The sequence below is a fragment of the Apaloderma vittatum genome, unplaced genomic scaffold, assembly GCF_000703405.1.
Source record: "Apaloderma vittatum isolate BGI_N311 unplaced genomic scaffold, ASM70340v1 scaffold158, whole genome shotgun sequence".
Taxonomy (NCBI): Eukaryota; Metazoa; Chordata; class Aves; order Trogoniformes; family Trogonidae; genus Apaloderma; species Apaloderma vittatum.
In genome coordinates, this window is record NW_009728804.1 from 20,352 (window position 1) to 47,966 (window position 27,615).

Here is a 27,615-nt window from a genome sequence, read left to right on the forward strand (position 1 = left end):
CTGTTTAGAAAGCTAAAGAGGATATTTTCTTGCACACACACTCCTACCCATGCATGTGCTCTGTGCTGTGCTACCCACTCAGACTTGTTCCTCACAAAATCAGAGTGTGACATAAGGAAAAAAGAGACACAAACCTGAGCTATTGACTCTGGGTCCAGTGGTTTATGGTCATTGAAACCTGTGTACTGACCAGATGATGTGGACCTTCTAATTGGAGGGCTGTCAATCTTCTTTAGAGAATCGTGCCTACTGATGTTAGTGAGACTGCCATGTCCAGGTCTGCGCCGCCTTTCAGGGCTGTCGGCATTGAGGTTGCGATTTTGAAGGAGGGCTCTGGGACTGCAGTGAGTTGCCAGGTTGGGCGAACCCAGATCCACGGATGAGTTTGAGAGAGGATGAGGTGTGTGTACTGGGCAGGGACCATCACTGCTCCTGCCGGGGCGTCTTAGAGGAGGTGGAGGTTCTGATCTCTTTCTTTGCCTGCACCAACGAAGAAGTGGTTATAGGACAGGCTGGAGTGACCCACTGTAAGCACATGGAGAAGTAATGGCTGTCTCCTGAGCTGCGAGCAGTACTACTGAAAACATGTTATCCTCAAGCTTACCTTCCTAAATAACCGTCAGAGTGACGGTCAGTGGGAGAGTTCATGTCCTTTGATGATGACTTGTCCTCAGTTATGGGCCCACTGCTGGCCTCACTGTCTGCTTTTTGGCTCAGTGTATCTGAGAAAGTGTCATCCCTGGACAGAACACACACAGTGAGATGAGAAGCCAGTGAGTTAAATGTGACAGAGAGCATCTTGTCACTCCCAGATTTTAATCCCCTTAAGAGAAGCAGACATGTTATAAAGCACTTCAGCCTCCCGATGTCTCCAAAAATTGCTTATAATCCTTCTGTTTGGTGAGCTCTTTACATTTCAAGTGTAAATTTTCTGTAAAGAGGAACTTTGTCATCCTTGGCAAAGCACATGCTTAATACTGTAAAACAAGAGTTCAGGGCTGCATTTCTCCAGCCCTTGCTACTCTGAAGTTAAATGTCAGCAATTGCTACAAAGGGACAGCCAAATTAAAATAGGTGCAGCATCATCTGTCTCTTAATGTACTAGGAACATATGCATAAACAAAGTAGCTTAGCTTAGTAGTAGCTTTTGATTAAGAGATGTCAGTTTACAGCAATAAAGACAGAGGCATCCTGTGTAGAAGGCAAACATTTAATCTACCTGAGCCTTCAAACCACTGTCCCATTTGGAAATTACTCTGTTAATTGCTTCAGCGTATATTTACACCCCACCAAGAACCTAGTCACACCAGACACTGCTTACATATCCTGCACCACTATGTACTGGTGAGGGACAAGGCCATCAATTCCATTGTGCCTTCCTTCCCACCAGTCTTCAGATGCTCGGTGATAGAGCAGAAGGGAAGCTCCTTTTTTGAAAGAGAGTTCTCGTGCAGATCTTCCAACGTAGTCAAACTTGGCTATAGCTTCTATGGGCTCACACTCTGTGTAGGGAGGGAAGAAGAAGAGATATCACATTCCATGCTGGCTTATCTGCTCATCTTGGCTGCATAAAACTCATTTATTGCATCTTCTCAGTGCTCATTCTTATTGAGCAGAGCTGACAGAGATCAGATGAGCTAAGGCAGACTTCAGGCAGCAGTTTTAATATATCCCTGACAAAGAAACATAATCAGTCTGTGCCCCAAGTGTGAAACATCTGGGTTGCTTTGCAAGCTGCAGGAAACATACCAGCAGATGCAAATGCCTCTCCCACTGCCGGGAGAGAGGCCTCTGCCTCCTGCTGCCTTCATGACTGGGTAGTGGGATGGAGGCCAGGCAATAAAGACCTCTAACAATAAGATGGACAAATTCAGATGAATGACCAGAGGCCTGAGGAACCAAGATGACGGTGGAGAAGTAAACAAGAGTGCCTGCAGTGGCAAAGATAAGAAGACAGCATTTCCCTGTGCGCGAGTGGACACTCTGCCTAACTGGGCTATGAGATTGCTGTCTTTTACACGATGAGTGTGCAGACCTAGTAAAAACCTAGTGTTTTACACCACACCAAAGCCTACTGCTTTAATCTGCTTCCTTAACACCGTTTTTGAGTGAGGCAGATCACCTGGGGACGACTCCTCCACAGAGGCAGTCCCTGTGTGACCTGAAGTTGCCCGAGGCCTCCGTGCCCAGGTGGCCCAGAAGGCCAGTGGCATCCTAGCCTGTGTCAGGAACAGTGTGGCCAGCAGGAGCAGGGATGCGATTGTGCCCCTGTGCTCAGCACTGGTGAGGCCTCCCCTCAAGCCCTGTGTGCAGGGCTGGGCCCCTCAAGGCAAGAAAGACACTGAGGGGCTGGAGCAGGTCCAGAGGAGAGCAATGAGGCTGGGGAAGGGACTGGAGGGTAAGTCCTGTGAGGAGAGGCTGAGGGAGCTGGGGGTGTTTAGCCTGGAGAAGAGGAGACTCAGGGGGGACCTCATCACTCTCTACAACTGCCTGAAGGGAGGGTGAAGTCAGGTGGGGGTCGGGCTCTTCTCCCGGGCAACCAGTGACAGGACGAGAGGGCACGGCCTGAAACTGCGTCAAGGCAGGTTTAGGTTGGATCTCAGGCAGCCCTTCCTCATGGAGAGGGTGCTCAGGCACTGGGATGCACTGCCCAGGGAAGTGGTGGAGTCACCGTCCCTGGAGGAGTTTAAGGAGAGGCTGGGTGTGGCACTTAGTGCCGTGGTCCAGCCGATGTGGTGATGTTGGGACATAGGCTGGACCTTCTGATCTCAGAGCTCTTTTCCAGCCTCAACAATTCTGTGATACTGTGAGGCAGCTCTGCCTGCTCCAACATCCCCAGTTTCTCCTGGGGAGGCTGGTATTTTCTGAAGTCAGACATTGGTGACAGGAGCCCTGGCTAATATTCTGTTAATGTGCTGGTAAATTCAGCCTTATGCCAGTAAATGGACTCCATCCTGTAATCTGTGCCTGGGTCGGAAACCTATGGATGTCAGGGAAGGACTCCTGCAGAGTGTCTGCCTGCCGGCATCTTTAGAAGTGTGCCCAGACATCAGTGGGACAGTCGTGATTTTAACAACCTCTGGTTTCTTCTGCATAAAATCAAAAACACCTGAGCTCAGTCAGATTAAAATTTGTTATCATGGTCTCAAAACACAAACCTGTAAAATCCAGGTTTAACATTCATGCACTCTGTAGATTCCAACAACTCAAAGTCCTCAAAGTCACAAATTTCTTTACATAATTAGAGCAGTATTTAGATGGAAATTAACATCTGGGATGATGACTAGCATAGCAACTTTCTGTCTGGCACAAATTAAAATCGCTGAGGTTGTAATTCCCCAAAGAACGAGTCTGGTAGTGAAATCCACTGTCCCTTTATTACCACATTTTGCACAGGAATGTCTTTTTAAAATTAACTTCATCCTGCACCATGAAAACATAATGATAGCATCTTTATTAATGCTATAGTTTGCAGCTCGGTTTTTTTCAATAACTTGCTCAGGCTGCAGAAGGCTCTCTTGTGGTTTGCTGCTTCTGCAGTCATGCTAAGAGCTCCCGTCAGTGATGAACTGCAGGGTGTTCAGGAGTTATAAACTCGGAAACCTTCCAGAGATGGCATACAGTGGTATGGGGATTTCACTGTTACAAATGCAAAATTAATCTATGCTGGCAGGAATGACTTCGCTTATACAAATGCGGATAAGAATCTAGCAATAACAGTACAAATTCCTGAAAATGGATGGCTCACTGGCAGGCATTCCGTGGTGAGTGGGTGTGGGGTGATAGGTTTCTTGGTTTTATGTTTTTAAGCAATGAAAATGCAAAAAAAACCCATAGAAGCATTCTGGAAAACCAGGAAACTTCTAATGCTGGTGTGTATATGCAAATACTCAATCTTTTTTCCATTTCTAGATAGTCTGTCTACGGTCTACCTCTAACAGAAAGTATGGATGTGACAAAGTGGATAGAGGCAGAGAAAGACACTATCACCAGATGAAAAGATATGAAACTAAACACACTTGTTTATCTTGTGTCCTGTTTAAGAGGGCAATGTTAAATCGAATGGCAATAACGTATCGACAAAAAGAACACTGGCAAAAGCTGTTTTTACAGATATCATGCACATTTCTTGTGGAATTTGTTATGAGAAGGTATTACAGGGATCAGGTAGGACTGAAAAGGAATCGATGTTTGTATGAATACACTGCTCTCAGACTGCAGGTAAGTTATGGGTTATGGAAGAGTGGGTCAAGAATTTGGAAGCAAAAGCTCTCAGGTTTCAGAGAGTCAGTCACTCACTAAGGAGTAGTATTTTAAAATGCAAAAAATCCAGTCAAACAAAAAACTTTACAGCAAGTAAGAAAATCCCAAATTTCCTGTTCATATTTTCCTTTGATGTTCTCTGAAGCTAACTGATAACAGTCATGGGTACTGAATTGATTGATTGATAAACCCCCACTCTGCTTAGCTATGGGCCATGCAGTAACACAGCTGAGCAAGCAGGTCTTTTTATTGACAAATTAATGGACTAAATTGGAAATAGTTCTATCTCTCTCAGTGGAATAACACTAATGTGAGTGTAGTGGGCGATGGGGATGTTTTGTACCCTTCCATTGCCTGCAGGGCTCACATATTTTCTCAGAGGCCTGAAGGATGCTGCCCCACTGGAACCAGCTGTATGAACTGGGAATTACACACAACGGATGTGACTTCTGAGACATGTTTGTTAGACTGCCTGGGTAACAAATCCTGCCTTCTCACGGAGGAGTGCCCACTAGATCTCACACAGTTTTCTTAATAGAACCAACAATAAGTTCAGATGGATTTTACTATTTTGAAAAGGGCATTTTCTTTGCTTGAATGTTGCTTTTGCATGCAGAGAACTTTCCTATAGAAAACTGTACTGAGACCGTACTTAAATAGCAATTCACCTTGTTACAGGTCAAGCCTTAATAGTTAAAACCAAGGTACCATGACTGTTACTCCTAGAAATAAATGCATTTTGAAAAGCGAAGCCATTTAATATCAAGGTTACTGAATGACAGACAAGCATTTCCAAAAAAGCAAAGGTGATGAAAGCTAAATTTGGATCTGTAACTCAAAATCTGTGTGGTACTGAATGTCTAACAGTAAAATTAACAGCTCAGAGGGAAATGTAATGGCACTGCTCTGTCTATACCTGGGGGCATTCGTCTTCAATAGCAAGAAGTATTTGATGACATATAGGATCTCAGGAGCGATCATCTCTAGTGACTTAAGCAGTGCTATAGAAGTGAAAAACTAGGACAATCTGAAGAACTGTGGGAAGGACTTCCACTGCTTGGAAGAGCAGAAAGGGCAGACGAAATAGAAGGGTTAATTTTAATTTTGGGATTGGAGTGCCAGATGTAGCAGTAACCGCCCTATAGGGGTGATGGCACAGAAGCGGCACTGTGATGCCCTCCAGGCCTCAGGGCACAAGGAGCTAATGGAAAAGAGGGGTGACCACCCTGCATTTTCTGGGTGGGGGATTTGCTGTTGCTCTGCTCTGCTCTTCCTCAGTTCTTGCAGGTGTACTCCGGCTGTCAGGAACTCCCTGGGAGGACTTTATCTCCCAATGCCTTTATTCTCTTCTTCATCCCATCAGAGAACAGTGGCTTTTTGCAATTCCAAAACTGTCCTCGGGACAGCAGTTCCCTGACTGGGGAACAGCAAAAGTGAAGAAATGTTGCAAGGTGTCAGCAGAACAGAATTTGGCAACACATCGATCACAGCACAAGCTGCTGAAAAACAGGAAAATTACCAAGTTGAGGGCACAACAACAACTTATAGTTTTACATGTCCCTGTAATTTTTGTTTCCAGCAGACCTATCATCTTAATTTTCACCCTATGTTTACGAGATATCTATGAACAGTATAATATTAATTGTATGTATGTTTTCCCAGGAGAAACCCATCTGTTTAACTTCCTCAGGAAATTCTGTCTTACTTCCTTTGAAAACAAACTTAGTCATCATTCTTTTCCATATGCCTCCAACAAGAATAAAAAATATCCAGCAAACTGAAGGTAAAGGAAACGTGCTAAAAACTGCTTCAGCAAAACATGAACAATATCCTTTGAAACTTTACCACAGAGGCACTTTCAGATAAAGGTTCTTCTGCAGCAAAATTACAGATATTTTTTTTACCTCACTTTGAGTACGAATGTTCTCAACTTCACAAATTAAATTTCATTTCCAGGTTTAGGAGAAAAAAGAAACGTTTTCCTTAAAGAATGCTTTCTGCACATTTAAGAAATGGCTGAAAACACTATAGTAAAAGTCATCTACTTCTCCTTCCCTCTTTCCTTTTCAGGGATCAACAGAAATACATGAACATCAGTAACCTTAGGGCAAAAAAAAAGCAATTTATATGCTTAAAATTAAGTAGTTATGAAGTATTTATATGTTCACCTATAAGTTTCAGCCTTCTTTACCCTAAGATGCCAGATTTTTCTTCTGCAGACATAATTTAATTTTTAATTTTTAAAAAGTCTTGTTGTTTTCTAAATTGTAATTGAACATTCTTAGCTCTACTGAGCCAGCCCCTACAGATGAGTTTATTCTAGTAGGCTCAGAGAGATCCACTTGTAGTTTGACTTTGTACAGCAAGTAATTTTTATAACAACAATAACTAAAGTAGAAAAATAAATCCTTTTGCTTTTGATCATAGCTTCTGGATTATGTTTCAGTAACTGTGTAATTCCTACGGGGTTAGCTGCTTGGTCTTGCACATGTATACATTTTAACATAAAACTAATCAGATTTTCAATGTTATTACCCCCTCCCCTTACAGAATCTGCTCCTTCCATCCCATAAAAGAGGGAAATATGTATCACGTGTCTGATCAACACAGCAGCAATGCCGCACCTCCCTTTCTCTCTCTTCATGTACAGCTGGCAGCGATGCATCCAGCTTATGATCAATGAATCAATCACATTAAATCCCCAAAATACTCCAGACTCCTTTAGTAGAAGTTTTTTTTTTGTCCATTACAGGTCAATCAGTGACAATCACACAGTTCAATATGCAAACTGAAAAATTCCCATCTATTCTCACGTGTGGTGTCAGAACATTTTAAAAATAGAATTTTCCAAAAGAAAAACACATGAATGTATGGGCAAAGTGATGGTGAATGCATTTAATGTAAAGCCAGTAATGTACATCAGAAAAATGTGCTATCGTAGTGGAAAGACATATCCATGGAAAAAAAAAGGGTTAGAGTTTGCACGTGGGAACCAAAGTCCAGCACTGTTCTGTGTGCAATCCAGGCTTGCTAATCTTTATCTTTGCAGCAGTATTTCCCCAGATTAGAAATATTTCTGCACTAACAATTATTCCACTCTAAACACAAATATCTGCTTCCTTTCGGCACTGAATTAATTAAAAAGGTGTGATGGGGCAACTAGAATTAAACTGCTGGCCAAGCTGGTGAACAAGAAAACACGTCTTGAGCTTTTAACAGAGCTTTGTCCTGCTGACAGCTATTGTCTCCAGGGTTTGTGTTCACCAGTGACACAGTTGTAACACAGGTAGCACCACAAGGGGAATGTAAAACTGTTCTTATAACAACACAGTGGTGGGGTAGAGCCCATGATTATTGAGACACAGTTGATGACATAGTCCTGCTCCTCTGGATCCTGCTGATGTTTTAATCTTTCCTAGGCATGGTTTTGAAGTAACTGCTTTTGACTGCTGCTGAAAAGCTGCACTTCTTTTCCATGCTCACTCAGGCCTTTATCTTTCAGTTCAGTCATGGGACTCCAAAGTCGGACCAAATATATTGAACTGGTGTGTTGTCTACATTTCACTACTTTGCTTGTGCTCTAAATGAGAGACAGGCTTCTTCAGCTTCCACTCTTGCTTCATACCTCCAATGGAAGAAGAGACTCTTGTAAAGTATGGCTATACTGTCTTAGAAAAGTAAAATGCAGTTATGAGTTTGTTCACACCATTTAGCTGAGCTGTTTTGTAGAAAGACGGTGGGTTTACAGAGCTGGTCAAGAGGAACCCACGTACAGGCTGTCTTGCAAAACTGTCAGTATTCCTTCCTGTGGGTGCAGGCACGGGTATATACCCCAGGCAGAAGATGAACACTGACTTCCCTCCTAGCCTCAGTTTTTCCTCCTTCTGTGACGCCTGCCCACCCAACTGTCCCTCTTCTCCAAGCAGCTGCACTGATAGACACTGCCTGCCCCTCCTCATAGCAGCAAAGGGGACGAGACAGGCAATCTGTCACTGGCAGCTTGTCTACGTGACAAAGCAGACGGGTGCAGCAAGAGTGGAACTATTGTTTACATTGTTCTGTGTGCAATGGGACCAGTGTAGCCGGGTTTCCTATAGATAGACCTTCCTGTTCCTCTTCCCTATGGCATCGTCCCAGCTCCTAACCAGTATCCCTTATGACATCCTTTTTAAAAATACATACATAAATAAATAAATAAATCCTTCTCTTGTAGCTTTTTCCCTCCACTTTCCTCCTCTCAGTCTCTGCCTCTTCCTCCTTCCACACATCCTCTGAGATGGACACGGGGCAGCTTTTGTTTCAGCGGGTGCTGAGTGCACGTGTGCTGGTTGCACTGCCTGGGTTGCCTGCTGGCAAGATACACAGTGAGCTCATAGTGCAGTTCTACACAGAGCGCTGTTCTGAATCCTTCACCTCTAACTGGCTACTAATTGTCAGGAAAATGGTAGTTATTTACCAATTTTGACACCTCTTCCGTTCTGTTACATTTGCTTGAAACTGGGCAGAAGTTCCTAGGAGAGACATCTGAAGGATGCTCCAACTGAAATACGTCACAGTGAAATATACCTTTAGGAAATCTGGGTAAGAAGACTTGGTGTAATGGAGATGCAAGAGATTTTTCATGGATATTTATTGTACCCAGAACTGTCAGAGTACATTTGACCAGTATTTATAGCAAATGACTATTCAGAAGCTTCACTGAGGGGGATATACACATATTTTTTTGTAGTTTTAAATCTTTTAAATGGAACAGCTTATAAATTCACATCAAAATAGGGCTCACTGAATTGCAAATATCCCTTAGCTGAAATATTTAAAGACACACTTTTAGTAAGTATAGCTTTTGCAGACAAAAGAAAAAAGTCACTCAAATGTAATGTTATGTCAGAAAATAATATGTGCTGACTGAAATAGTTTCTCTCTTGCCCTTCCTATGACTAGGCAAATCAGGAGAGAACAAGGAAACAGCTGGTCAAACACAGATGAATCAGACTGAAAAGGCACACAAAGAGAGATTAAAGATGCTGGTTTTGCTACAGAACACCAGGACTGAAATCCTCTTCTTTCACACAAGACACAATTAGGAAAGGCAGAAAGTCTCTGGCATGAAAAACCTGTAAAACTTACTCCTACCAAAGGTACAGTGATGTAGTGGACATACCGTCTTCGCTGGTATGGGGCTCTGTACTGGCATCCTGGTCCACTTCCTCTAATGTACCATGTTCGCTGTATGGGCTGTCACTGGAGGGCAACAAAAGGTTGAGCAGAGAGAGAAACAACATGTATCAAAAAATGTGCCACTGCCATGAGATTATTTAAAATGTTCTCATAACATTATAAAGTTATGTGCAGCATAATTCTCACGACCCACTATAAATACACAGCTATTGAAGAAGCCTACGCACCTCTACCTCAGTGTCTTCAGTCATTAAGAAGTTCCCAGAACCTTCGAATCCTTTCATTCATAAAAAGGGTATGTGTGTTGCTAAGAGAGCAAAGGGTAGGGGGAATGAATCTTAAGATGAAATTTGTTAAGGTGGTTCAGAGCCAGAGAGACAGTTTCCTACCTGGCTGTGTGCTGTGCACAGTACACCTGGAATTCTGGCTGTGTCTGGCTGAATGGAAGCGTAGCTTCCTCTGCAAACTTTTGTTGGGATCCTCATTATTATTGCCTTTGCTTCATGTTTTTTTTACAGCTAACACTTTACTATGTGAACTTAAACATCCTTCTCATGTGAGAAAGTAATTCTGTATCACAGCAGTCATCCAGACAACCAGCCTTATGATTTTGTTAAGGAAACAGAAGGGTAAAATTCTGACTTACCAGTAGTCGTCTCCAGCCATGCATTTTTCATACACTGGGCCATCAAGTTCTTTAGCATCTGGAAAAATAGCCTCATGATGGATGATGATAGTTTTGATTATCTCATTCACGTGTGCCTGACAAGACACCTGGTCTTGTATGTCTGGAACAGGCATCAGGGTTGGCCCAAAACAAATGGCCAGGTTGTATGGATCCATCATGTTTTCATCACTGTACTGTGAAAGGCTGTTATGAGAGAAAAATCAAGAAAAATTGACTTTTCCACTGTGACTAACCTTATTCTGAAACCTGAGGAAACTTTTGTTTTCCATCACAACTTAGAGACTTCTTGTTCTGTTTAACACTTAATCCCACACAAATTAACAGAACAAAAAATGAGATCTCCTAAATAGACTATACACATTATAAAGTGAGCTTATAGCACATATATGTATGTATATGTATATGTTCCTACACTGTTGTGCTTAGCGCATGCTGGCCTAATGGGCTGATGTAGAATGCATCAACGCTGCTGCTTCTATCTCATCAGTGCTTCTCCTTGGAGGCCCAAATGGACTGGATCCTAAGAGGGTATATATGTGTCTATCATTTCTCATCAGACCTTGATGCACCTCTCCCATCAACTGGCGAAATAACTTAGGCAAACTGAATTGTATTCTGGAGGCAACTATGTTTCTGGATCTTGTGAAGGCCCTTGTGACTTCTGGTTTCTGTTTTTATCATACAACCTAAAACCCACCTTGCCTTCTGTCCACAAACTCACTGTGTATAGTTTTGGGAGACTGACAGGCTGGTATAAGTTCAGTAAAAGACTACTGGGATGGTTGGGGAGCTGGAGCACACAGGTTATAAAGCAAAGAGAACCAGGTTTAGAAGAGAAGGCTGCCGGAGAATCTAGCTGCAATCTCCTACTATTAAAATTATAAACAAGGGAGAGTCAGATACAGGCACACTGCAAAGGGATGAGAGGCAACAGACGCAAGTCACAATAGGGGATATTCCAAATGGAAGTAAGAAAAAAAATTCTTAATTATACGGGTGACCAAGCACCGGGACTAGCTGCCCAGAAAGGCTGTGGATTCTCTGCCCTTTGAGATTCTTCATGGGATGAAGCCTTGAACAACCTGATCTGACTTTAGAACCTCTGAGCAGAAGGCTAGACTGATGAGGTGTGCCGTGAGCTCTCATGACTTCATGTGGCCAAGCAGGCATAACTGCATATGCAAAAACCAGAATTTGGATCTGCACGAAGTCAAGCTATGGAGATCTTTTTCCTGTGGATGCATCAGGAGCAGTTTGGAGGCAGTAAGGGATTTAGCCTGCCTTCTGAATTGCCTTCCTGTGGAGAGCACAGATGTAGCTAACACGACCATGTAACAAGTACAACCTCACATAGCTCTGGTCGATCGGTATGTCTAAGTAGAGGAGAAGCTGTGATATAAGCCTTTGAGATGTTTACACAGTGTCACTTTGGGGAGATGAATTAATGTTTCAAATGAATTGTTATTTTCATAAAACTTCAGATCTCTGCCTGTCTTTTAAATATGGCTTGAAAATGGTTCAGAAATTACTAGAAGAAAGGAAATACAGGCACACACACACAACCTGGCTGCAAAGATCCTGTTTCTATAGGAACAGACAGGATGGATGAAATGGGGAAGGTCACAAAGACAGAATGAAACAGCAGAGGGCAAATTTAGGAAAAAAAGAGGAAAAAGGCAATATGAAAACAGATATAAGAGGAAACAGACAATATGGCAGCAAAAAGAGAAAAGCTAGAATCACAACAAAGTGCACAAGAATCAACATTTTCAGCCAAAACACCGGGGTCAGAAAAAACAGAGATGGCTGTGAAGGACTGGAGGGAGAAACATAGTGTGATTGCCCATCCTTTTTCTCTTTGAGAATGAAGGAGTTTTTTGGGGGATGATGAGGACACAAACACCACTTTCCCTTTCTCACACAATCATCCTCCCATCAGCATGTGAGAACCAAGTTCCTTTATATCAAACATACACACAGGGGATGTATGTTCTCCATACTGGTGGCCCTATTACCAGAAAATAGAAGAAGCAATACAAAGTCTTAGCCTGGCAGTACCTAGCATCGAATAGGTAGCTTCTAGTGCCTGTGTTACTCAAATATACTGTTTATTTTTCCCATCAGGAGATTAAAATCAGCTTGAGATAAGGAAAAAAAATCTACTTTTAAATTAAGTATACTGTTTTAATGTAGTTACTGTTTATATGTGTTATTTTTCTTAACAGGCTATTTCATTATCAGCTTTAATGTTGTAGCTTGCACTCCACACTTCAGACAGCACTTTGTTTTGGACAAATGGAATTTTAATGTGAATGAAAACTGCTGATTACCTCTTATTTTCATTGCCAATTAGAAGATCATATTTTGTGTTAAATGGAGCTTAAATGTAAATTCCATATAGAGTATGAGTAAACCCAAAGAACTTCAATACCAGCAGAGGAAGGCAGATACAGATACAGATACAGTACCCTGGAGAATTATAAAGCACTTACTGGTTGAGGAAGGCGAAGAGGTATCTCATCACTATAAGGACCGACCTGGGCAAAGTAAGGAGGAGTTTGCGGATGTGAAGAGCCCTCTCATAGAGATTGTCTATTCCTGCAAACAGAAGAAAGTATTTTAAGTTCCTTTTCTTGCAATGGTCCAAAACATCATTCAGTCAGTTTACTCAGTTTACTTTGACTCTTTACTATTCCTAGGCAATACCTTCCCATTTAACCTGTTAGAAGAATAACATCTCCCTCTCATTAGAACCACACAGCTAGAAAATAACGTCTTCAAATATAAGAAGTGACAAACCTGCTTAAGTCAAACCCTCGCCTCTTGCTGAGCTAGACAGCCCATGAACCCACAATACTGGTACATAAATAACCTGAGGGAACCAAGGACAGATGTTTGTCATTGGTTTCAAACACAGAATCATTCTTTTATTTGAATGTTCATATCACGTATAATATTTCAATCACCACACTTCAATGAGTTTTCTTAATAAGATGTCTAGTTGTAACTCTCTTAATGGCAAAGTAGGAGAAAGGCCTTATGTTTTATGGTGTATAAGCAACAAACACAAAGATAACTTTGTGTGATTTTCCCAAATGATTTTATAGCAGTCCACCAAAATTCATCTGAAGTGGGCAAAACAAGGTCAGTTTAACAAAAGCATCAATTCCTAATGTCTTATAATGAGGATGCATTATCTTCTATGTTGGTCAGAAAGACTATGTGGCTACAAGTGGGGAAGTGACAAGATAAAAGCATTAATATGTTTTTTAAAATAAGTAATACCTCAGGTTTTTACTCAATATGTTTTCTGTGTAAATGACACTGCTAGAAACAACCTAAAATGTCAGTAATGCTTTTCATGTCAGACAAGAAAAAACACCGTAATTAACAATATCTAGGGGAAATCTTAGCAGACTACATTGGAAGTACTGTCTAGTGGCACTGAAATGGACATTCAAAAATTTGGAAATGAGAAAGAGGAGCTGATTCCAATAGCTGAAAAGCCATTTATACCACAAAATGTGATATTTAAGAGTACACATTAAAAAGAATTATTTATATAAAAACATGCTCTTCAGCATGGCTACTTGTACCATTCAGCATTTATTTGTAGATGCAAAATGTAGACTGACTTACGTTTCGTAGAAGAAAAACTGGTATCTAGTATTTAGTATTTCAGTACTAAGAATTAAGCATAAGCTGGGCATGTTGGCAGCGAGAGCTCTAGCTACCATGCAGAAGTGCTACAGTTCATTAGGATATGCCAGTGTAGCAAACTGGAAGCGGAGGGAACCTGTTCCTACATCTGCATTTGTGGGAGATTTCACTGGGTCAGCACCACTGTGTGGTGGGGAGCAGAAGATTCTGGGATGGGGTGAAACTCATCTCCTTGAGAGTTTATGCAGAAAGAGAATAGTCCACCACCGCCTGCACGAAGGAAGTCCATTTGGACTGTGATATCTACTGTGGGAGCAGCAAAGCCAGACTCCTGTAGGAGATAAAAACTTATTCCCTAGCAGAGTGGCTGAAGGCTGGAATAATGACCCTGATGAAGTGCTGCAGAGCTGGTGGGGAAAAGGACTGCCAACAAGCTGTACAATTTGTAATCTAATGAGTCACACTGAACCCAAACTCGAGCTGAAAATCAGTTCAAGCCATTACGCTTCCTCAAGTGGAGCACGAGACTTGAAATTTTTATGCACCTGCTAAATGTGGACTGTGTGAATCAAGAAGTATTTCTGGTTGCTGGTTAAGAACCTGAGCCCATGACAAAAGGCGTGCTAATCCTGGGAGCTGTTTGCACAGCGAGGATCTGCAGAACAACCACAATTCTCCTCTCGCTTTCCAGTGAAAACTGCATCTTGGAGAAGCTGATGCTACGTACCCTCACTTCTGCACTGCAGTGCCACTGTTCTGCACAGCCCACAGACACCAGCCTTAGTGTAAGGCCTTTCTCCACCAGCCTAAACTAAGTCACTCCTAGTGGAAGGAGCCTGCCTGTATCTTTAGTTTCTGTTCCTCTAACAAAAGGAGCTGCTGTCACAGCCAAGATGCCTCGTGGTTTTCCAGCTCAGCCGACCTTCCCCCTGGCAAGCCCAGCTGTGAGTCTCAGTACATGGAGTTGTAGGTCTGGGTGGTTTTGAGCATGTGTGCCTGAGCACAGGTGGATTTTCTGTGTGATGGGACTGAGGGAGGAAGGTCCTTGGTTACGCTTTTCAACACTCCCATCCGAGCAGCACTGCTGCGTGGTGCTGTGGCACAGTTCCTCTCCAGCCCTTCTGCCCTGCGCGCTGGATGTGGGAAGCTGGATGGAAGTTGTGCTGCAGCACCAGGACCTGCCTTCCGCATTACAGCCTTTCCTGGCTGATGCCTTGTGTTGCAGACCTGCCTCTTCCAGCCAGTTCTGGAGACTGGTCCTGGACCAGGTTCAGAGATCGCTATACTCAGATCAGACATGAGAAATGCTCTGGCTGGGCTTCCAGGTGAGTCCAGTGGCTCCTTCCAGCAGTGTGCTTCCTCTCTGGATGCAACAGCTCTGTCTAAATCAGTGAGCTAAACCAGGACATGGCACAGTCTTGAAACCAGCAGGCAGCTACTACACAGCAGTTATCACAGTCTCCAATGTGCTTATGGTCTGTGCCAACTACAACTCTTCCAAGAAGTTCCTCGACACAGTTCACAGGATGTATGAGCCAGGAACTGGTCCCAGTAGACAGCACAGACATGGCAGAGTAAGTTCAGAGAGTTTGGCTGTACAGCCATGTGTTGAGCGATTCCAGCTGCTCTACCAGGAGCACGAGAAGCGCTAAGTACTACCAGGTCACCTCTATACTGAAGCAGTTACAAGCTGCTGGAAAGAGGCGTGTGCATTTCCAATACCTTTCTGGTAACCCAGTCCCAGTTTCCATGCAAGCCCCTTTATTGAAAATCCAAACTACTGCCAAGTGGTAAATTCATGTGCTTTCCACATTATTTCTAAAGGCTTGTTCTTCTTTCTCAGCATTGATTTGGTTTAAAGGAGATAGGGAATAATGTTATGTATTTGCGTGCTGCTTTTAAACAAGGAGCCAAATTTCTCAGTTGCTTGCGTGTACAGAGCACATGAGTGGGTACGTAGGAAAGAAGGAATGAATAGAGAGTGATCTTTCTGCACCCAGGCAGAAAGAATTTGCAGTTCTGTTGTTTCCCATTCAGAGGGAAGAGAAAGCATTGCTTTGCCTTCACTGGCTTTGCTGAAGAGACCCTCAGGGCAGAATGTCCATCCAAGCTACAAGCTGGTTGCTGCAAGGAACCTCTGGTGACCCCAAAACTGTAGAAAGCTGCCTGCGTCTCCCTTCTCACAGCACTTCTGTTGGAGGCCCTCTTTTCATTACTCTGATTTTGAAGAACTGTAATTAGCCCTACCTCAGCACCCGGTGAGGCATTACCCTTTTCTCAGTTAAGAAAACTGAAGTATTGATATTACACGACTTGTCCTAATATAGCTGCCAAGCATAAATAGAAATCAAGGGATTTAAAAACTGGTTCATTACTGTAATGATATGATGACACACTCACATTCCCAAACACAAGCAACAGGACGTGTCCCTGGCAAGGCCAAGCACACTGAGATTTAATGTGTTTTTTCTGGCTGTGGAGGGAGGGAGGGAGGGAAGGGAGATTTGTGTGAAGGACGCATGAATATCAGCCACAAATCAAGACTGCCATCAGAAATATCACAAATAAAAATGGTTATTATTTTCTAGTTCCCAGTTCTCAGAGCAGAGCAAAACCTTTGGAGCTCTGGCCTGACACACTTGCCTGTCAGACCCATCTCGGCCACAGGGGTCAAATCCACAAACAGGAGAGTTTCCTGCCAGTGAAACAAGAAGGTGTTTGGTGTGGGAATACCATGCTGCTGTCAAAGTGGAGCTACAGGGCAGCCCAGAGAACAGGAGACCTTTGTGGGGTCTGAGATCTCATCCTTTGACTCCACCTTAATCACCTCTGAGAGATGTCTGTTCAACCTGCTCATAAAATCCTCCAATGAGGCAGACCACAATCTCCACAAGAAAATCTGTTGAGATGCAGCCTTGGATTGCGTTTGGAAAAGCTTTATTTATTGATTTCCCATGGACTTCCTCTGTAAACACTTCCCATTGAACTGGGTGAATAAATCCAGATGAGTCTAATGTCATCGCATAAATAAAATAATTACTTATCAGCTAGCTGTCTCTTTGTGAGCCATGGCCTAAGGACCAGTTCTCAATAGCATGAGATAGGCATAAATCCGAGCTCCTCAAGCCTTAAAAGGTGTGAGCTTTAGTCTCCAAGAACACTCTAACCTGTTCTGGAGAGGCACTGTCACCTTTGCTTATTGCAGAGACACACAGAATCAATGAATGTCCACTTTTCCATGAGAAATAACACATTTTAACCACTTGGTGAGGTGTTTTTTGTAAAGGCTGACTCTAAAGCGAAGTGGACAAAACACGAACAATCTGCCTCAGAAGAGTAAACGAAATCTGAGAGGGGAGAAAACACAATTACTAACAATAGTGCTCAAACACAATAAAACAAAACAAAACTGTAAATGAAGACAGGGATATATTTGTCCTAAATAACATTAAGAAAATATAAAGTTAAGTTTAATTAAGCAATAATCTTGAAGGAGTGGACCATGTAAAAGGCAACAAATATTCACATATAAAAATACAGTGCTTTGGTGATAGAGAACAAAAGCCTTTTGCAAGAGAACAATTGATGTTTTTTTCTAAATATTTTGGGCCCCCTGGACAGCTGCATATCTTTTTTTCAATCTGATTCAGTTAAAAATGCTGTAAAAGCATTGTACTTTTCCTGGTCTTAGTTCTGCACATGGCCTCTCCTGCACTGGTGGTGAGACATGTTGTCCAACAAGGAGAAGATTCAGCCTGGGACCAGTCAGAGCTCAAAAGCCCATGAGTTCTGGATTGCCTATGCTCTGCCACCCTCTTTTAACAGACAGCCCCCAATCTCAGTAGTTACAAAAGAATTGCAAACTTTTGGCAAAGGGAACATGTGGAAGAAGAAACCTGGTGTCAGCAATGAACGAATTGTGCTACATTCACAGCTGGCGCTGGGCAAGCTAAGCATATTTCACAGGCAAGGGTAGCACAAAGGAGAAAGACTGTAATTTAAGATACTGACTCTCCTTTAGGAGCACTGTTTTGAAGGATAAAATCTAATGTGGTATCTCTAGGTGGGGGTCACCTGCTACTTCCACTTGGTGTGGCACCTACTAGTAACAGAGTGAATGCCTAATGCATATTTTACACACCCGCTGAACGTCAAATGGGACTGAGTTACACTTGCAGATGTAATTTTTATGGTCAATTTGCAGCTGACAAGTTATCTACATGAATATGTATTAGTGCTGAAGTTAACAATTTGTGCCTCTTTCCACTGTGGTAGTTGAGTACAATCCAACTCAAAGATACGTATATATTAACTCAGCAATGCCACTGCCAGCTCCTTCAGATCCATATAAGAAGGCATCACAGGCTGACATAGTGGTCTCCCCTGTCACTTAGGGAAGGAAAGAGTTGTCATTTTGCAGCAACTTTTTCAGGAAGAGTTGACAATTTAGAATACAGTTTTCTACTTTTTAAGTAATGGGCAATAGTCTGGAAAAGCAATAAACCCCTTTCCTTTCATAGCATTTATGCCTTTAGGTAAACGGGCACTGCTGGCACCAAGGGATTGAAAAGATGAAAATCAGAAGGAAAAGAAGATGTAAGTTTTCATCCATCCTGGCATCTTAGTGTATCAAATTTAAGGCAGGGGAGATGAAACCATGAAGAATTCTAATAACCTGAGCTGAAGCTAAGTGGTCTGGGTAGCTGAGACGTGTCTGCTGCTGCACTGCACAGCTACACACATAAAGGTGAACTGTAATTCACACATCTAAGAACTCACACCGGGAGTGGATTTGCTGTCGCCCAGGAGTGCAGGTGAATTTTGGCCAGCCCTAAGCACAGCTTCAGTGACCCCTGCCCTCCATGTAATCCATGTTACAAATATTTTGCTTGAGTTTGGCCCAGCTTGTTTCTACAAAGGGGCAGAAAAGAAGTGCAGTACAGCTTTCCTTCCTTCCTTGGGAGCAATAGTAGCCACTCCTTTTGCTGACAATGCAGAATTATTGCCCATAATCAGATGGTTTCTTTATGTTCCATCCTACCTTTCATGCCTGCTCTGGAGAAGTCATAATTTGGCTCAAATTTTACCTAAAACAGTTCATAAGCCCAAACAGAGCAACACTGTTCTCATGAGCCTAATTAATACAAATTGCCTTAAAAGTCACAGTCATTTTGCACTGTTCCCACTATATTTGCAAAAGGGAAGGCATAAAATCACAATGCTCTATTTCATTTGGAAATATATGCATAAATGCAAAGGAATTCCTCAGTGTCTATGCTGAGGAAAGGTTCATTTTGCAGCTGTAGCCTCAATTATGCCCGACATCCATAACTAAGTACTTCAGTTTCAAGGGGTTTTTCACTGGCAGCACTACATTTCCATATAAAATGTGTGACATTCTGCCCTTTTACAGTTTTATGTGAACATTAACTTTATGAATTTGCTTTCTCTCTCCCCCCTTCTATAACAATTTATGTCAATTAAAAAAACCCACACCGACATTTACCTTGAAAAACTATTTGAAAACAGCTTAATATTTATTCCTTTCCTCACTGTATATGAGACAGTGAATGCAATATGAATTAAGAGTATTTAAACCCTCTTAATTAAAAATGTGAATGCTTCCTGGACTTTACATACCAATTGTGATCTAAAGAAGGTACAGTAACACATTCTTGTGGAGGAAAGGGAGTTTGGTCCTGCTCCCACTAACACGAAGACCAAGATACTTAAAATGTGAGGCCACGTGAGCACAGAAAAAGAAACTAATGCAACTGTGACACGTTCAAAGTATGGAGTGGGAGAAAAATCTCGCCTAGGCTTCCTTTTTGCAAGATATACAAAGTGTTAAGGTTAAAAAATAGCAATGGAAAGGGTCTTTGAGGCTGACAGTTTTTGATAGTACGTGTCATATAGGTGTTATTTAAACTGAACTGTGATGGGCAGTATAAATTCAAATGTTTTTGTTTTTTTAAATCTTATTCCCTGGAAGCAGTAGGCCACTGAAAAAAGTACATAGACTAGGTACTCAGCTGCAAAATGCTTCACCTCAGGCTTCTCGGATAATCAGAAGGTGCAGCCCCACAGCCCACTGTTCCCAGCACGCAGCTCTGGGGCTGGCTGTGGGTGCAAGGCACAAGAGCTATTTATTTCTCTCCTCACATCACATTCAAACAGTGTGACAGAGAGAAAACCCCTTTTGTCCTGCCATGCATAAAACTTACCCCTTCTCCCTCCGCTGAAGCAAGGCACTGACATGCCATTTCAGAGCGCCCCTAACCATAACCTGGTGGAAACCAAATGAAACAACAAAATCATCCTTCCCTGCCTTCCTCCAAAACCTGGCAGAAACAGATCTGGGACTCTTACAGTACACTATCAGAAAGAAAATCCTTCGTTTTTTTCTGGAACATCAGTAGCAGAAGTCAAACCTAGCAGAACTACTCAGTTATTACACCTTGTTTTGACAAGCTGTCATAGAGGCGATAATCCAGATTCATGACACCCTCAGAGAACAGGCAGCCTAAACCAGGATCAGATGGCGACACCTCTGTCCCAATAACAGTATCATTTTAAAACGTGGCTGTAAAAGGCAGTGACTTTGTTCCAGGCTGTTGGTTGTTACTGTTTTCAGTTCTGCTGGGTGATACTATCACTAAAAAAGAACCAAAACAACAAAGCCACAACACTGTCAGCTCTCTGGCAAGAAAATAATCTGCTGCTTACCTTCAACATGCAATGGATGGACATCCTCTAAGGAAAATAAGGCCTAACGCTAGAGATCTAGTATTTATTGCTATTTTTCTTGAAGTTCTTAACAACAGAAGACCTAATTGGGATAACTGCACTTGACACCTCTCAGACAGTGATGCTCTGAGAGGTGGGTGAATCCCTCCTACCTGCGCAGGTGCCATGTACACATACTCAATCCAGACTTCTACTCCTCTTTCCAAACACCTCATCCTGTCTTCAGAATCTTCAATGGTGAACAAAAACTATTTGAAATCATCCAGGTTGGTTTTTTTGGAACACATTTAAAAGGTCACTTTGGGCAAATATTTTGCATCTCCTAAGCACTCACTTGTATAAACTCTGTAAACTGAATACTCATGCTTGGTATTTTTCAATTCTATTTAAAGCTCTTGGACACAGCGAAGTGCACTACCGTCTCCACATATAAGAATCACCATTTATATATTTCTTAATGCTTAGTCAAAATAATAAAGTCATAAAGAGATCCAATGAGCAGAATCTGACAGCAGAAATTTTGAAAAAGAAATCTTGTACAAATGTTTAACGATGAAAGTGATTAATCATTTCAACAGCTTATTCAAGAATGTGGTAGATTTTCTGTCAACTGAAGCCATTAAATCAATATTTTTTTTCCAGAAGACATGCTTTAATTCATCCAGCAGTTATGAAAATCAGTGCAGGATTACTAGGTAAAGTTCCATCATCCCTGTCATGCAGAAAATAACTCAGTCAAAACGATCCCCTTTTAGATTTCAATTTCTATGACTTGCAGACATTTTCTGGGCTGTAGGACCACAATTAACCGAAGCTGAACTCAAGCAGAACCAAGATTGTGCTTCCTAAAGACACAGTGTCCCCCTCCACATTAGGGCTCAGGCTGTTAAACCATGGTTTTGTGGTCTTTCAGGGCTCCTCAGTACCATCGAGTCTGTAAAAAGCAAAAGCTGCAGAAAACCCTACATGAAATGAAATACAAAATACTGCACATAGACCTGGTCACAGCAATCCATGTATTTGCAACTTCCAGGCTGAGTTACTGCAATCCTCCCTATGTGGGAAGGAAACTACGCACCTTGGGTTCCCCCAGCAGGGAGCAGAAGCGCCTGCCTGATGGCCAGCCCAGGACACCGAGCACACATAGATTTGCTGAGACCCCTTTGCCAAAATAACACAGTTTGGAGGCAGCCTGCCCTAATTAATATCCCAAAGGACTGGCCTTCGTTACCCATGAAACTGCCTCTTTCTCTATTTGGCTGAAGCAGGGAAGTTATAAAGGAAGGGTTGAAAGGAAGGAACTCATCTGACAACTTCTAATGGACCCACAGGGAACAGTAAGCCTACTGATGGCTGGCTTGGCCTCACCCCTCCTCAACATCTGCAGGCATCTGGGAGCTGGAAGAGGTTTTGTGCATGCCAGAGCAATTCACTCATTCACTGAGAACTTCCTAAATTACTACAACCTCTCTGTGTCTGGCTACGAACACCAGCAGTGCACAGACCCACGCTACGTTCCTCCAAGGCATCCCATTACAGCTCGTGGGTTGGAAAGCAGAGCGAGCTCTTCCACAGACAGCACTCAGCTGCTTCCCTCTATTTGTGCATGAAAGGGTTTGCCAGTTGGATCAGGGATTTTAAGCTGAGCACAATAAAGGTCCAGAACCACACAAGGTAGTTACTTATTCACCAGTGCTGACTCCAAGCTGTGGGGCATGGAAACCTTTTGTGGAAAGTAACACGCTCTTTGCACAGTCATGACTTCACCCCCTTCTCTCTGCCCCAGTGCACAGAGGAAAATTTAAATTTAACTATCTCTTGTATACTAAAAGATATTCTTCCTGCCCTGTTAAACAAAGAGTTGTACTGTACCTTAATCCCACTGGAAAAAGGGAACAACCACAGCTGCGAGTATGACTAATTACTGACCCAGTCTGTTACAGATGGCAAACAAATCGTCTCAGAAAAATCTGTGGTTAGCTTTTTTTCTGCTACTTTTTTTTCTACTTTTTTTTTCTGCTACTGTATATATGAAAGTAAAATTCTACTGAGAAAGAAACAGAGATTTCTACTTACTGATACAAGAAATAAGATCACTAAATCTTTCCTTAGGAAAGACAGGATTTTCCAGCCCTCGGAAATAGAGCTTCAGTACTCCAGCGACTGAGTTAATGTCATGGTTACTTTGGTCATCTGCCAAAGGATTTTCACCTTAAAAAGTAAATAAAGTGAATGAAACACACATGCAGGAGCATTCTTCCATGCAACATTTTTACAAGTGAGTGACATTCTGGGAGTTTTTGGTTTTAGTGTGTGGGAGGTGGCAATGCAAGCATTCAAGTAAGATAATAAACACTGATTTAGAAATCCCAGGCTATGATTAAACTAAACCCAGCAGCCTAAATAAAGCTTCCTTTAAATTACATAACCTAGTGATCTCTCAGGTCCTGAACTTCTAACTAGGTATTTATGGACATGTTGTGATTCACAGTTAGTAAAAGAAGAAAGCCAAATGTTCTTAACTGAATAGAGTTTCTCAGACTACTCTGTGGGAACCCACATTAAGCAACTTGCGTAAGATAATTCATTGAACTGGAAATCTGTCTTCATTTTGAAAAATTAAAACATTCAGGAATATATGCAGCCTTTTTGTGAACCCCCCACTGGATAAAAACTGAAAGTCTAACTGAAACCTCATCTACTACTGTAATTTTAAAGACTTAATCCTTATTTTGAAACACTTTAAAATGTATTTATCTTCCAGAATAACACTAAATAGGAGGAGCAGTTACAATAAGGCAGATCTGGAGAACAGAAGGATGTGCCTTCACTTAGCATGTAAAAACAACTGCTTCATGTATTTTGTAAAAGACAAGATCAGGTTTAACAAGATATATAACTAATACTGGGGAGAAAAATACTGTGCATATTTTTTCACGCTTTTAGCCACAAGAATTTTTGCTCCAATGGTTTTCTCATTAGCAGATGATCTGCAAAATGTTGTTCTGGAAATTAAAAAAAATAGCTTCTAAGCCAAGAAAAGAGGATGTAAGTTTTAAGAAATATTGTAACTAGTACTGTTTTAAGACAATTAGAGGATTGCAAAGCAGTCCTAGGCTGGGTGTTGCAAGCACTCATGTTTAAAAAGCTTCCTGGTATCTTTCCCATAATTTCTCCTCTGAGGGTGAAGTTTCCTTTGGGAATGAATGCAGAAAAAATGGAATGACCTATTCACGGCTCGTATTCTCATCGATTGTGATGCCGCTTTGGCAGAGAGACTAGAAAGTTGAGCACTCGTATTCCAGATCAAGTAACAGGGTTCTCAAATTGCCTTAAGTAGACTCTTACTAAACCCCATAATCTTTCCTCTCTGTAAATCTTTAAAATAAAATACAGACAAACTCTTATTTGTGGCTTATCACTCAAAAAAGACTAAAGTTTAGCATTGATTCAAGAGCCATATGCCTCATCTAAGCAAAATGAAAAACAAGCTCAAGCTCCTAGGAGGTAACAGGGGAGAAACATGGACATGCCATCATTCATCCCTGAGCGTATGATGGTGCAAAGTCTTGGATGCAGCACACAAAGTACATACAAACTGTTTAAACAACCAAGAAAGAAATGAGAATTTAAAAGATTTCCAAATGTCAGATATTCAGATGCTCAAATAAATGAAAATGCAATTACCTCTCTCAAACGAATTTTTAATATCATTGACTTCCACCTGGGAACCAGACACTCTAAAAATTCCCTGATGCTGAAGACCTGCAGCAAAGATTGGGAAACAGTGGTGAGAAATGAAACTAGTTTTCGAAACACTTTTAATCTCTGTTTTAAAAACAAAGCTGTGGTGGTGAATGCGTTATGCAAAAGATGCACAATAAAGCCAGGGCAATAATGAAATGACATAGTATGTTTCAGAACTTACCATATAAATTGATAAATCTGATACAGCTTTCCACAATAAGAGGAATAACTTGCCCTGAATCCTGGAAAAACAAGAGTAGAAAGAGTGAACCGCACATCAGAAAGAGGAAATTTCCCTACTCAGGACTGAATGTGAAAATGCCTTTTCTTGGTCAATTCAGATGGACATACAGTGCTGACAAAAAACACATGAGAAAAAAATACAGTTTCTAATGGAGTTCTCTTCCCATTTAGGGAGGCAAGGAAAGAAACTGGTGAACAGGAAGGATTATAGCTCTTCATTAAAATCATTGAATTGGGAAATTCAGAGAGTTCGTTCTCTACCTCTGCCACTGTATCTGGTTAACACTGTATGTGACATCTAAGCTCATGCATGTGTTTTAGATTTTTGAAGCAAAATGAGTTAAAGCAGTGAATTTGCTTTTTAAAAAGTTTATTAATAAGACTAATAATTCATTATGAAGATGATCCCTCTGCATCCATTTAATTTATCCTTCTTTTCCCAGTGGAGAAAATCCTACACGGACCTAATTACAGAGCACCTCATTCCCTGGGGTGTTTTCTTTTACAATGGTCTCGGGAAACAGAGGTCACAGCCTCCACTTCCCCACCTGCGACTGGCAGAGCTCAGGAATCAAAACTCCTGGTCTCAGCCATGATACAGCAGCACGTATCTATAGCCACATCTTCAGCTGAGGCATTATTAATAAAGGAGGAAAAAATGCTTGTGATGGAGGAGGGAAAAGATGACTATACACTAATTTTCAATGAGTAATTTGTCTTTTTCTTTTAAACTGCCGACTTTTCAAAAGAACTGTCACAATCCTTCGTCTGTGTGTTTTGGAACTTAAAAAAAGGGATGTTTTTACCTCAAGTACATTACTGACTGCAGGTCATCAAATATCTACTGAAGACATAAATCATATGATTAAAAATTATTTAGAAAAGTTGGTGCTTATGCTGGAAAAATTACTGTTTCATAAATAATAGGTACCTTTGAAATTCTTGTCTTGGAAGCTATAATTTTTCTTTCCAAATGAATTTCAAATATGTATGTACTCAGAGAATGGACTAATTCATTTGAAAGTTTAATATAAAACCAGTCTGTATTACAAAGACATGGATTCAAAAGGACCCTGTAACCTGGAGTACACATTTCCTCTTACAAATCAGTCCTTCATTTTCATGCTAAACTATGCTAATGGAATGTTCATGAATTAAGCCCAAGTAGAAGAGTCAACTCCTAAATAAAGTTTGAAAAATGACACACAGTGAAGCAATGAAACAATGGCCTTCCTGAGATAACCTAATCCTTGATCTTCTCTGTATTCCATGTTGTTTTAGTGGGGCTTACAAACAACTGTACTGCTAATTATGCTATTTAAACTGTGAGTTCTTTGCCTTTTAATTTAAAATCTAGCAAAGACTGGCTAGCCAAGAACCCATAAAGTCTGGATGAGCATTCTCTGTTGAGTTGTGTCACGGTTCAGTAACAGCTGAATAAAAAAAACCCTCATGGAACAGGTCAGTTGCTAAATCCAGGAGTACTGTCATCTTCACCAGCACTGAGTAGCCTGGCTCTCCAAAAAGGCAAAGTATTAGAAAACATGCACAACATGCACCCATCTCTCCTGTTAGTACACTGGTTCATGCAAAGAATGTAAAGCCTCAGAAAAGACAGTGTTTGCAGTAAGAAATTACAAAAAATATAAATTACTTTCATACCTGGTTTTGAAGAATCTGTTCAGAACCATGCACAACTTTGTAGTTAAGTAATTCCCTGAAATAATCTAAACTAATAGGTTTGGATTTTGGATCTAATGACAGGAAAATAATTTAAAGTAACAATCTATGTTGGTGAAATCTCAAGAACAGTGACCCTACTGCTTCTGTTAATTCGATCAGATTTGTGTAGTCAGTGAAGGTAAGTTTGGGGCTAATTACCATTTCTTATGATGAAAAAATGTAACAAAAAGCAATTTGGCGTGATACAGTATTTCACTAGCTGTAATCCTTTTGTGCCTGTCAAAATGATTCATCCCTATCAGGAATGACTTGGTCTTTGCGCAGGGATGTTTTCCTAGGTTAGCTCCCACACTGACAAATCTGTCAAAAGGCTGCCACCCTTATTTTCCTCTTCCCTTTTGAGAGACTAACTAGGGAGGCCTCTCCACTTGCAAGTAAGCCCTGTTACCCACACTGCCATGGAGCATAACCCTCTTCTCTGTGAGGAAAAAAGGCGGAGTATGATTTCTCCTGATTTGCTCCGCACTTCTCTAATCTAGGGGCTTTTTGTTGTGGGTGTTTCTACTTCTTTGCTTACTTTCATCCTCGAGCAAGAAACTGTTCGTGATACTCATCTCTTGCATCATGTGATGATTCCTGAAAGTCTTGGCACCTCCCAGCATCACCTACATAATAATAATAGTTTTCCCTGTAGTTGTACTGAGGGTGGTTGAAAGCTTGATTCAAAGACAGCTAAACTGGTATGGTGCCCCTGAGCACAGAATTTGTTCTGCAAAATATTTGCTGGGAAGAAAATAAAACCCCTGTAACATTCAAACCCACTTCACATAGCTTTCAGTCAGGAATTTCATTAGCTGTGTTTATAAATATACGGTTACATATTTCTAGGAGATTTCTTTCCCATAACTCTGTCAGTTAGTGTCCAGAGGCACTAATTAACTGTGGTGGGGAGGTGCTTGTTAGTGAATAAGGAAATATCCATCATTCAAGACTACAATCACTCCAGAGCTGTGTTCTGGTTCAGTTTTGTCTGCTGTACTTGCACACTCATTTCTTAATGCAAACTTCTCCCTTCAGGCCTTTGAAAAAACTAATTTTGAGCCAGGCATGAATGCAACCCGAGAATGAGGTGGAGATGGGTCTCTTGTCACCAGAACTATACCTGATGTCTCGTGTGAGAGTTTCTTCGGCCTCGGCTAGAAGCATTATTAGAAATAAAAGTATGAGAAAGAAGAAGATAGTAAATACAGCACAGATACAAGATCCAGAATAGCGGTGATCATAATTTCACACAATATAATAAATTCCTAAAGTCACAGGAAATCAAAAGCTGGATATCAAACCCAAGGTAGTACTGTTTCTCCACTGACTTTAAATACTGAAGGTAATGAAAATGGTAAGCAGGA

At 41.5% G+C, this 27,615-nt stretch overlaps 1 protein-coding gene across 1 annotated transcript in view; it reads right to left on the reverse strand.

Moving 5' to 3' along the window:
* The window catches only part of LOC104277525 (SLIT-ROBO Rho GTPase-activating protein 1-like), a 73,060-nt gene that overhangs the window by 2,823 nt on the left and 42,622 nt on the right, over positions 1-27,615 (reverse strand). The window contains 9 exon segments of the mRNA XM_009874182.1: positions 135-480; positions 605-739; positions 1,322-1,502; positions 9,425-9,504; positions 10,088-10,312; positions 12,622-12,727; positions 22,613-22,747; positions 24,224-24,301; positions 24,465-24,525. Coding sequence (XP_009872484.1) covers positions 135-480; positions 605-739; positions 1,322-1,502; positions 9,425-9,504; positions 10,088-10,312; positions 12,622-12,727; positions 22,613-22,747; positions 24,224-24,301; positions 24,465-24,525 — 1,347 coding nt within the window.